This window comes from Coptis chinensis, unplaced genomic scaffold (genome assembly GCF_015680905.1).
Source record: "Coptis chinensis isolate HL-2020 unplaced genomic scaffold, ASM1568090v1 utg6306_pilon_pilon, whole genome shotgun sequence".
Taxonomy (NCBI): domain Eukaryota; kingdom Viridiplantae; phylum Streptophyta; class Magnoliopsida; order Ranunculales; family Ranunculaceae; genus Coptis; species Coptis chinensis.
Window position 1 is genome coordinate 49036 of NW_028238175.1, and position 12195 is coordinate 61230.

The 12195-nt window shown below is 37.2% G+C and overlaps 1 protein-coding gene across 5 annotated transcripts; it reads left to right on the forward strand.

Moving 5' to 3' along the window:
• The first annotated feature begins 125 nt into the window (after nt 1-125).
• LOC147472928 (uncharacterized) lies at nt 126-11247 on the forward strand. Of its 5 annotated transcripts, none has more exons than XM_086588047.1 (4): nt 126-510; nt 7211-7468; nt 8655-8810; nt 10559-11247. In XM_086588047.1, the coding sequence occupies exons 2-4, from the start codon at nt 7225-7227 to the stop codon at nt 11029-11031; spliced, it is 873 nt and encodes a 290-aa protein (XP_086444173.1). In that variant the 5' UTR covers nt 126-510; nt 7211-7224; the 3' UTR covers nt 11032-11247. The 5 variants fall into 5 exon arrangements, with proteins under 5 accessions (XP_086444173.1, XP_086444170.1, XP_086444172.1 ...); XM_086588044.1 differs by lacking the exon at nt 126-510 and adding an exon at nt 6607-6764; XM_086588046.1 differs by lacking the exon at nt 126-510 and adding an exon at nt 6844-6953.
• Nucleotides 11248-12195: the final 948 nt, after the last annotated feature.

Sequence of the window (12195 nt, forward strand, 5' to 3'; positions counted from 1 at the left end):
ATTCAATCTAAAGGTGGATAAATCAACGGTTGGGACGAGTGCCATGATGGCAGTGTAAATTAATTAGGTCATTAATTATGAAATTAAACAAAAAAACCCTTCGTTTCTCCAGACTTAAACCACAATTGGAAGACTTGGAGACCGTGTTTTGTGGGATTAGAAAACCTTTTGGTTCTCTTCGTTCTCTCTCCCTCTACAACTTCATCTAACAAAAAAAAACACTTTTCTCCTTGTGCGCTCGATACAATCGCAGCTTCAGATTCTACACCATTCATCAAAAAGGTACAATGAATTTATACATCTTTTTTGAAGAAATTAATTATATCATTTTCTTAGAATCATTTTTTTTTCTCTTAATGTTGAGAAAGAATTGGGTGGTCTCTTCTTTCTCTTCAACTTCGTTTCACATTCAAAGATGTTCAGTTATGGCACCGACCCAATCTCAACGCCCACCTTCAGTTCTCATTTTCATTTCTCACCGTTGAAGAATTCGATTCCAATTTCTTCCAGGTATATTGTTTTTTTTTTCGATTATTTTAAGTTTTAATCTAATTTCGATTATTTGTTTTTTCTATGTTTTGGTACTAATGCGCTTTTTTTTTGCTCTATGTAACTTTTTTTTTGGGTATGCGTTGTTTTGTTGTTACTGCCATTTACATTTAGAATGTATTGGAAATTGTTATTGATTTGCGCTAACTCATTAGCACCTTAAATTATGTTGTTAGGGAAGAGGAGCACATACCCTTCTCTTCTATCGTAGCTTAGTCCGCTAGGTATCATCATTGTGAATATAGGAGTTATGCAATAGTAGAGATTTCAATCAGTAGCTGTCTTGATGGCTCTTTCACAAATGTTGTCTTGGTAGCTCTTTTACAAACATGATAGATTTCAGCGTGGTGATTGATTGGCTATATATAGTCATACATGTCATTTTTAAGTACTTAATCCAGACTTTTACCCAAAGTTGTATACAATGTAATGGTACCTAATCCAGACTTTTACCCGAAAGCATGAACAACAACAAACAAATATCGGAATCAATAATTCAATAATCAATTTATCTGACTCCAAAACATTAATTGCCTGTTTTCAGATGACAACGATAAATTCATGACAGAGAGAAGAACTTTTAACACTTACAGTCATAAACTAAAACACGATTTCGGATTTGATGATGAAAGACTGCTGGAGAGTTTAAAGAGCATGAGAGATGAGAGGGAGATTGCACTTGCACTTGGGTTGAGAGTTGAGACAGCATGAACAGATGGGAAGAGAGTTTAGATCAGTTCAGGAGATGAGGAGCTGCCTGCTGAGCAAGAGAGATCTCCACCCTACTACATTTACTACATTCCATACTTCCCCTATAAATATTTAGCCTAGAATGTAACTGTTTTTTATTTATGAATCAGAAAAATCCGAAAGCAAAGAAGTTTCGCAATGAAGGTTGTCCTAAGTACGAAAAGTTTGATTTGATATTTGGAGAAACAGTGGTTGTTGATGAACATCTTCAAGGTGTAAGCAACCAAGATATGGAGGATATCACTTCTACGGAAAGGGAGGACACTTCTAATAATATTGCATCGTGGCCTTCTCACATTGCGCAAATGAGAAGGATGTCCACTGATAATGCACCAAGGGTTCATGAGCAAGACCAACAACCAAGTGCGCCATGGAGTCCAATTAATAGTAGAAGTAGAGACACTACTCGATCCGGGATGTCCAAACACCGTTGAGGTTAGTTTGAAGCTTCTCAAGCTAGAGCAGCTTTAACAAATCAATACACGATATCAAAGTGTACACGATATTACCATTTTCTTTATCTATTACCATTTTCTTTAATATTACCATTTTCAATTAATCATCCTTTTAAAGTTTAGTGTTTGTTAGAATATATATATATATATATATATATATATATATATATATATATATATATATATATATATATATATATATTAGCGTAAGGTTGTGCAATGTGGTGCAACATGAACTAGTTCACGCTTATTGTTGACGAAATGAGGATGATAGCCATAACTTGATTGACCGAACAAGGTCACCGTTATTTTGGTAGTTAGGAATTGAATTGCTTGGAACCGATGCTCGACCTTTGTTGGTATCGCAGATTATTCCCTTGACGGTATGGAGTATAATTGGTAGATGGTCTAATAGGCGGATTGGCAAAACCTGGAGGAGCCATCTGTTGTGTATTTGGTTGCCAAGAGAAATTCGGGTTCTGTCTCTAAAGTGCATTAGGGATGTTGAAAGCGCAAACTTCTTCAGAGGGTTGTGAAATGGAATCATATAGCAGGGGACAATAAACATCAGGATGGTCAAGACTTAGGCAAAGAAGACATGGGGGAAGTGTTAATGTTCATGACTTGTTTTGGTTTTGATCATTCACTTGAACCATGGAGAGCATCTACCTTCTTTGTCGTGGATTCGATCGTGGTTTTAATTCGATCGGTTTTACCTCTAACATAGATGTAGCTTTGGGGAACAGTTGTCCTTAAATGATCCGAAGAATTAGTGTTACCCCAATGAGTACCTCTCGCCGCTGCTTTTGCTTATCAAGAAAGTTGTATGCCTCAGTAGCTCCTTTGTCCATGAAACAACCGCCGTTCATGATATCAAGTGTTTCTTTTTGGTGTTTGGAAAGTCTGTTAAAGAATGAACGAACGAGGACAGCGGTGTCGAGCTGATGATGGGGTCATTCTAAAAGAAGATCAGTAAATCGACTCCATGCTTCCATAAAGGATTCGTGAGGATGTCAGTGAAAGAATTTGATCTTCTGGAGCGTTTCAGTAGTTTTCTTTTGAGTGTAGAATTTGATCATGAATGATTGAACAAGTTTAGCCCATGTGCCGAGAGATTGTGGCGTTTGACTTGCTAGCCAAACTGAAGCTTTATTAGCTAAGGTAAAAGGAAACAGCCTTAGCAAGACTTGTTCGTTGGAGACGGATGGATGTTGGAATGTGGTGGCTACATGCTGAATCCTACAAAGGTGATTGCACGGTTTCTCATGGTCGTCTAAACCATGATAAACATATAACAATCCAAAAATGTTGAGCGGGATTCGAAAATCACCTTCAATATCCTCGAGTTTGATGCAGGACGAAGGTCATTCCCGTAAAGGCAATATAAAGTCGAAAGGGCATCTCACCAGTGGAGTATCGTCGGCCATAGCTAATGGAGTTAATGGCGACAAAGGATTTTGATTATTTTATTAACGTGATGAAGAACTTTTCCGAGGTGAAAACTTATGCAATTGCCTATCGTGATTTTCTCCATAAGTATGTTCAAATTCCTTACTATGACCGCACCTTTAATCTTATGTAAGCACAAAGTTGAAATTTAAGGCACAAAAAGGAACTTATCCTCAGATATGAATTTTATCATTTAGATAAGCATTAGAAGTGAACAACGTAGGCTACTACCTGCCGCTAATGTAGCAGTGAAGCGAGGAATATGTGTGCATAAACCAACATCCAGGTCACATGAGAGATATAACCAATTATTCACCACAGGGGTCAATGCATCTAGCAAAATAGATGATATAGCTGCTGCAGCACCACTTATGGCATCCAACAAGTGCTGAGCTAGAAAACCATCACGACCACAAGAAATACCTTTCGGAAATGACCTAATGCATGACAATAGGGTGTCTCTCTCTATCAATAAAGGGGCTCAGCAAAAGGAACAGTTGGTCTCATAGGTGGTTGTCGCATTGGGTGCTTCTCCTCTAATGCTTGAATAGTTTCCACCAAGTTAGGGGCAACCCCTGATGATGACAATACTTTTACCGCTCCAAAGAATGCCCATCGAACTTTCCTTTCTCAGCATTGACGCACATTCTAAGTTGAAACAGATCTCTGGGGTGGCTAGATTGAAGGAGGCACTACTGCAGACTCTAAGAGGCGAAATAGTCCATTAGGCTCATTCTATATCGTCAAAGCATGGATAATATGTTTCTGCTGAAGGTTTTTCCTATTACTAGACCGACGTTCCTAACGATTCTGTGGTTAGAAAACTTGTAGAGTGTAGCACGGAAGAAGGAGAAGACGAACCCATGACATAACTGAACTAGGATTAGCCGTAATATCCCAGAGAGCAGACTTCAAAGCACCAGAAAAAGCCAAACGACAAGCATGTGGTACACTTTTCACAGTGTGAAAGGGTATACGGAATGCCCTATCAAATAACGTTTCATCAAGAGAGGGAACAACACCCAGAGGCCTCAGGATAGCGCTAGCGTCTCCTTATGATGAGAGTGTAGGTTGCATAGTTAAGCGAAGCCAATCATTTGTCTGCTTGGTGGCCAATTCTGCATGACCAAAGATATGTGTCCAAAGGGTGAGCATGAGAAGAAAGAAAAGCAAAAGATTCTTTATGCATCCGCAGTGGGCAGCTTAATGTATGCAATGGTGTGTACAAGACCGGATATTTCTTTCGCCATTGGTGTTGTAAGCTGATTTCTGTCAAATCCAGGTAAAGAGCATTGAGAAGGTGTTAAGTGGGTATTGAGATATCTCAAGGGCACTTCCAAGGCGTGTTTGTGTTTTGGTATGAGTAAGACCTTATTTGAAAGCTACACAGATGCAGACATGGCAGGTGATGTTGACTCGATGAAGTTCACTTTCGGTTATCTGTTTACTTTTGCAGGGGGAGCAGTTTCTTGGCAATCTAAGTTGCAAAAATGTGTTGCCCTCTCCACTACGTAGTTTGAGTATATTGCAGCCACGAGTGTTACAAAGAGATGCTATGGATGAAGAGGTTCTTCAATGAACTAGGGCTAAAGTAGAAACAGTTTATGGTTCTGTGTGACAGTTAGAGCGCCATCCATTTGAGCAAGAATCCGAGTTTTCATTCTAGATTCAAGAACATACATGTGCGTTATCATTGGATTAGAAAAGTTCTCGGAGAGAAGCAATTGTGTATTGAGAAGATCTATACCGACAAGAACGGGTCGGATATGATGACCAAAGTTTTGCCAAAAGACAAGTTTGATGTTTGTTGTGCTACCACCGGAATGGTAGCACACTCCTCCTGGTTATTCTTGAATGTGTGGAGTACCCCCCCTCTTCGTTTCGGGAGGGGGAGATTGTTGGGTATAGTCCCTCACCATGTGACAATGGATTGGTACTGACCTGTTAGTAGAAGTGAAGGGGTGCGCGCCCCTTAATTTGCCTTAGAGAAGGGGCGCACGCGCCATAGTCTTGCACAACAGAATCACCAGGATGCATAACATTGGGTAATCGCTCGCGGTGAAGAGGGAGAAGCGCGACGCCCTCATATGTCTGTTCCAAAGGTGCCTAAGAAAAGAAGTTAGTTTTTTTTCTCTCTTTTTCGCGAAGCAAAGTTATTGGAAGTTGGTCAAGAAGGAGGCGCGCGCACGCCCTCATATGCCTGTTCCAAAGGGTGCCCACGCTCTTGCCTCTACACACCGAGTTCTGATTTTTCTCTAGTAATTCGAGATTTTGTTTTTCCACCGAAATTTCAGATTACTATAAAACTTAGGTTTTTAGTAACATAAGTCTTAGAGAGAAAACTAATTTTGAGAGAAACCAAAATTGAGAGAAAACCCTTCCAAAGAGATAAAGCTTGTAAGGAGAGATTAGTGAAGAAAGATCTAGTAAGTTTGGAGAGACTTGAGAGGAGTGATTGTAATCTTCCTTCCCACACTTATAAAATGATTTGCTATTGTGGAAGTATGCATCATTAGCCGAACCACGTTACATCTTGTGTCTCATTGTGGTAAGTTACTTTATATTGCTATTACCTGTTTGTGATAGTTAATTCCATAGCTTAGGTTGTGGTTGTTGGTGCTAGTTAAAGTTTAGATTTTTCATTGGAGTTGTAGATTGTCCAAGTGCAAGCTATCTTAGTGGGGATTGATTGGTATCATTTTTCCTCAACATAGAGTGTAATGATAGTGTTGATCTGAATATTACGGCGGGTAAATGCTCAATGCTAATGATAACATTGATGAGAAATGCAAGAGTGACGCGCCACGAGGCGAAGTCGGTGGACGAGTCATTGATGATGATATGATGTCGAGTGAGTCGTTGATACTTTGACAAATGTGCGAGTCACTGAGCGTGGCGAGTGTTCATATGTTTTATGTTTGAAGTCGAGTTGGTGGAGTCGTTGTATATAGACTGCATGCGCATCACGTGCCTACTTGATTGAATGTCCCTTACAAATATCAGAGCAAATCAAGAAAATTCAAGATGTTTTCGGCAATACAAATTCAAGTTAGATTACGTTGCTTTTCATGTGCGGAAAAGGTAATTCAAGTTATCTCCGTGTCTTTCGACACAGGCAAATACAAAGAGCTGCTGTCAAGGGCCTTATTCTTTTTACAGGTTTTCCTAATTCATGCTACCAAACAGGGAGTTGAGGGGGGCAATACCGTTGTTTTTTTCCAGCAGCGGTCCACCCTGTTTGTCCTAGACCCACTTCTGTCTTGTGGGCCCGTTCTCAAATCTCAGTTGATAAAAAAAACGTAAAAAATAAATGGGCCTTAGTGAGAGACCTATAATAGCCCAATTCATAACCGACTTCGACCTGAACCTTAAAACTACGTTACCTAGTATTTGAATACACTTTTAGAGATACGTGTCCGTGTGTATCCAACCCAACGTTTCGCAACAGTAGGTTCTAAAAAGTAGGTCCGTGTAGCGAAAAGAGAAGTATGGTGACAACGAGGGCACAAAAACTTAAGGCAAAGCTAGAAAATAATAGAAAGCTACGCAGTGGATCTAAAGGTAAGGTCGGCTTTGTCTATGAAAATTAAATTAATTTCTACAATATATGGTGACTAGTCTTAAATATTAAAAATACATGAAAGTTGTTTCTTTTGACACTTTGCACTGGTCCACATTTAGTTTCATAGTCATCAAAAAGTTACTATACATTTGATTTCATAGTCAGACTAATCTCACTATTTTAAATGGGTAATTTGTAGTACGATTCATGAACACATAAGTTATTTACTTGCATACTCTGATGGGTAAAAAAAAATTCTTGACCGAAGATCACTATATATTTTTATGAATGAAATAGTGTTAATTGCTGAGTTTTATGGTTTTGCACTACTAAGGTGAAATCTTAAGAGTTGTGTTTTATGAATTGTCTCATTGTTGTTGATGATCCTGTTTTTATAAATGAGTTCAATAATTTGACTTACCATAGTTTCCACTGATATACACAGGAACAAAGGAGGGTATGATGGAAATGAGGGCTTCCAATCGAAAGCAAGAGAGTGGTATCAGAAAGAGAGCAAAACATAAGGAGAAGATGGAAAATAGTACGACATTCAAACAAAAGAAAGAGAGAGAAAAAGGGAGGGAAGAGGGTCCAAGGAAAAGAAAATTGGACAAGGAAAAGAATAATGAGGAAACAGAGGAGGAGAAGAGAGCGTGGCAGATGCTAGAAAAAAGAATCAAGCGTTCTGAGAACGCATATAGAGGTTAGCTTCATCTAGGAAAGCTACGTTTCTTTGATAGAATCCAATTTTTTTGAATGCGACTAAGCCTTACTTCTGCAAAGAAAATACATTTGTTGATTATCTTGAAAGATGAGAATAACCGAGAATTGTTATTTGTTCGAGTAATCTTGAACAAAATTTTTAATTGTTTTTGTTGCTCGGGTCTATCTTCTGTGTCCTGTTCTTTGTTATTTTGCAGTGGACACAACTAGTTTTATTATTTAGTCAGCAAAGGTACTTTACATTTGATTTCATGATTATACGAATCTCACAATTTTATTTCACGTGTCAAATGGGTATTTTGGATTACAATTCATGAACAAATAAATTATTTACGTACATACTCTCTGATGGTAAAAGCTTGCATACTCTCTGATGGTAAAAGCTTGTTCTTAACTATTTTACTGTAATGTGACTATATATTAACTAAGGAAACAGTATCAGTTGCACAACTAAGGTTAAATAAGTTTTATATTCTTAAGGTGAAACCGTTGTTTTTTTTAGAAAACCATGTTTTAACATATAGTTCTAATTTTGTGCGACAAAACTTTGCCGTTACATGATATTATGATACCATATTCTCTCTTTTGTCCTCTAATTATCAAGTTGGTTTGATAGCTACCTTCCTTCTTGCTGAACTTCTTTTGGTCCCAGTCAAAACTTAAAACGGTAGAGATATTTATGTTTATGAACTTTCTGATTGCTCATGATTTTATTCTTTAATTGAGTTCTAATTTGACTATAGTTTCAACTGATATACATAGTTTAGGATTTTGTTTTTTGCTACCAAGTAGTTGTGTAATTTCACCGCATCTGTTTTTTTGACATTGCTCGTTAATATCTATATTGAAAAGGAGAAGTTTAACTGGAGATTACAAATATTACACCTTAAGTAGATGAAGCGAGCACTATATTTGTTTGAGATATTTAGAATTCAAAGCTATTTGCTATTGTATTTTTTGTAATTAAAACTTGGAAAAGGTTTTTGTTTTATAATTGCTTACTATGTTATGAGGTGTTCTTGAAACTTGAAGAAGTTGATTTGTTATGAGTCTGGAATTCCATTACAGATGTCATAGTATAATAGAAGTCCAAGTCCTTTTTTTCTTAACAATCTTGTAGTATAATTGAAGTTGAAGTCCTTTTTTCTTTTAATTTTCTTATTTAGACAAAAAGAGGAGAAATGCAAAGAAGATAGAGGGAATAGAGACAGGCAAAAAGAACCTGAAATTGTTTATTGCGAAATTGATAGAAGATTCTGTGGGACAAACAAATGACCTTGGTTGTGCTTGGGCTGCTCTGGCTGGAGGTTCTTATGATCATGGTATGTTCATACATTCCTTCCCCCCTCCTCTTTCATCATGTTATCTGAACTAGTTATTATTATTTGACCTGAACCTGCATAGATACTTATTCTTATTTAGACTGAACCTGTATTGACTCGAGTCTTTACATTTCTCAGTGTGTAGCAGTCCTTTTGTTTATTGTTTTAAAGTCTCTTTCTTGAATGCATCTCACAGGTTGACAAGGTTTACATGTGTCTTGACTAGATGTCTGGTTATCATGTAGCAGCCGTGCACTAGTTCAAAATAATAGTGGTTTTTTAAAACTTTATCTCCAAGTGTCTCAAGTTTGTATCAAAGTAAAAAAGTATGCTATCATTGTGGAAGTGGCGACCCTTTTTTCCGGAGTTTCCACATTTTCCAAAAATTGATATGATATTTTCCCGATTTTGAAATTTGGAAGTAGTTTCCAGATTATATTTTTTTGGAATAAACTTTGTTTTCCAAATTTCTATCGGGCAGGATGCCGATAATAATTTTAATTTGAAAATTTGAAGGTTGTTTTGTGTTTGGAATTGTTAACTTGTTTGGACTTCTAGTGTTGTTCCCTGAAATGCTAGTCATATTATTGGATTGGGAATTGTTGGTAATTATTCAGTTCAGGTGGTTATTAATATTGCTGTCTTACTTTCTAGCAATTGTGACAATTTGTCTCCTTGGGTATTTCTATAGGGTTAGAATGGTTTGCCAGCTGCAAGCAATGTTATCATGGCTATATGAAGCACTTAACAGGTTGTGATGGTGATATGGTGCACTTGCACTTCAGGCGCACAATGTTATTAAGGCAATGGGTTTTAGTATAATCAGTTGCCATAATTAGGTTTGTTAGATAGCATAAGAGGATCGTTTGAGATTATTTAACCCAAATTTTGGGTTATTTTAATGGTTTGTTGTAATCGACCGAAGGTTTCACCACCTCAATAGGAATTCTCAAATAACAATTAGAAGCAATCCTAATTCAACTACGAGTCACCTAAGATCTTTTGAGAGCATTGAATAAGGTTACGATGGAAGAAACTTAAGACTTTGATTTAACTGTTTGAAGTTTAGACCACAACAATTTACTTTCAATGTTAAAATTATTTGTAAGCTAAAGTGTGCCAAAGGGGCGCCATTGAGCTTTATGGCTCAGGCCATTTCTAGTACTCAACTAAGAATGATGGTAATAGACTGGGTTTTTTGCCTTTAAATTCTAGTTATGTTTTTCTTTTGTTTTGTTAGTTCACCATGCCTTTGTGGCTCAGGTCATTTCTAGTAGTAATCAACTAAGAATGATGGTAATAGAATGGATTTTTTGACTTTAAGTTCTAGTTGTGTTTTTCTTTTGTTTTGTAGTTCTCCATGCTGAAATAGCACATGATAAATTTTGCACTGAGGGTTATATATAGTGTTTGGCATTACAATGCTATTGCATCGTTATCTCAATTTGCTACCTAGAAACCATAGGATATATTGTATGATTGATGTACTGTGCTCCAGATGCTCGACTTAACATCGGTTTTCATTACATTGTAGTATGCTAGAAACCATAGGCTTTATTATTATTATTTATTATTTTTCTGTTTTTTTATTTACCATTGTAAAATGTTTAAATTCAGAGAAAAATGCACGAACTGCGCGATACTCTTCGAACTCCTGTTCTATGTCATCAATTTCAATGATTCTTTTTGTTTTGTAATTTTCTGTTAAGTACATTGTATACTGCCCTAACTTCACTTTTTGTATGTAGAATTCAAGGAAAGGATGAAACAAGCTATACGAAGTTTGTGCCTTGAAAATCCTGAATCTTATAGTTTCATAGCTAGTGATAATATTATGGGAGAGTTACTTTGGCTTGCCGCGATATTCAGGCGTATTTTGTTGGTACAAAAGTGGGATTCTGAGATTGTTGACCTGGTTCGTACAGCTGCTCACAAGGCCACAGATCGACTTGTTTATGAGGTTAAGGAAATTAGCAAGATACTTGATTTGGCTAGCGGCATTCACAGTGAAACCTGGAATGATTCTTCTCAGGTCTGGAATGATGAATCTCAGGGCAAAGTCGAAGAGTTGATTAGGTACATAGATTGGTGGATGGTCAATTCTGGATCTTTGAAAGAGAGCCTAGACTCTTGGTTAAAAAATTCTGAGGGAGAAATCTATGAATCTTGCAAGGTTGCTGAGCCCGAAAGAGTTGAAAGGAATCTGGTTAGGTACTTGTAATCTGTTTTTATGTTCATCTTATTCCCTAATAGTATCTGGTTGGTTTTAAGGAGCTTATATGTACAGTAAAAAGGAGGTAGGTGTTTCGAGGTTTTGAATGGTATTTTGAGGTTTTGGGAGTCCTAGTTAATGGGCCCACTACCAAACTTTTGTGTCAAAGGATGTGTTATATTGTGATGTGAATTCAATCGAAGCTTTCATTTTCGATGGATGAAATTTCCGGCGCATTTCTTTACCAAAAACTATTAAAAAAATCTGTCCCATTTGGAAATTAATTCAATGGGCGGTACTTTGCATATATTATTCTTAGGACCTATTAATAGTCTTAGGAGTTAGGACCATGGAAAGAACCAGACACCGCATTTTATCGAAAAAAAAAAGACGCCACAATTCCACATTACCAGTGTCAATTTTCTCACTCACTTGGTCTTTTTAGATGGTGGATCATGGACAACAACAAAAACTACTTAATGTTGTTATTGTGGTATGGGTGCCACTTTTTTTTCGAGTTTCCAAAATTTCCATAAACCAGACTGATATTTTTCCGATTTTGGATTTTCAAACTGGTTCCAGATTTGAATTCCGGCGTTTCCCCTTACAAAAGATGGGCAAGACGCGGTTGCAATTTTGAAGGTCGTTTTTTGTTTGGAATTACTAACTTGTTTGGACTTTCTAGTGGTCGTTCTGTGAAAAGACATTTGATGGGGAATTGTTAAATATGAGGGGTCCTGTATTGGGCAACTACCAAATTAGATTGGGCAACCTCCATCCCAAGCCCAACAGCGAAGTCCAAAGCAAGCCCAATACACCCCCTACCTAAATCGCGCATGATCGGAAACAACCTTTCTAACCGGTATCATCTCTCTCGCGCACAAAAAAAGCCTTCAAGATACAAAAACCAAAAACCAAAAACCAAAACCAAAAGCTTTTTCTCGCCGTTTTAATTAGAGTTCCAGAGCAATTAAATCACCACATTGTTGTTAAGAAAGTGAAGCATTGTTCAAAACACTCGTATGCTCTCTTGTGCAACCGCCATTGTTAAAAACACTCATTTTCTCTCTTGTGCTCTCATCAAATACCAAATACTACAGGTTTGTTTTCTATTCTATTCGTTTTAATTCATTTTATTCAATTTCATTTAGAATGTTTGTAGTGATTATAGTC

What these genes read in the sequence shown, in the direction of transcription:
- LOC147472928 (XM_086588044.1), top strand. Translation starts at nt 6,692, where the DNA reads ATGGTGACAACGAGGGCACAAAAACTTAAGGCAAAGCTAGAAAATAAT. An exon ending in TTCTGAGAACGCATATAGAG is followed by an intron (nt 7,469 to 8,654) that starts GTTAGCTTCATC and finishes TTTCTTATTTAG; the next exon opens with ACAAAAAGAGGAGAAATGCA. An exon ending in TGGAGGTTCTTATGATCATG is followed by an intron (nt 8,811 to 10,558) that starts GTATGTTCATAC and finishes TTTTGTATGTAG; the next exon opens with AATTCAAGGAAAGGATGAAA.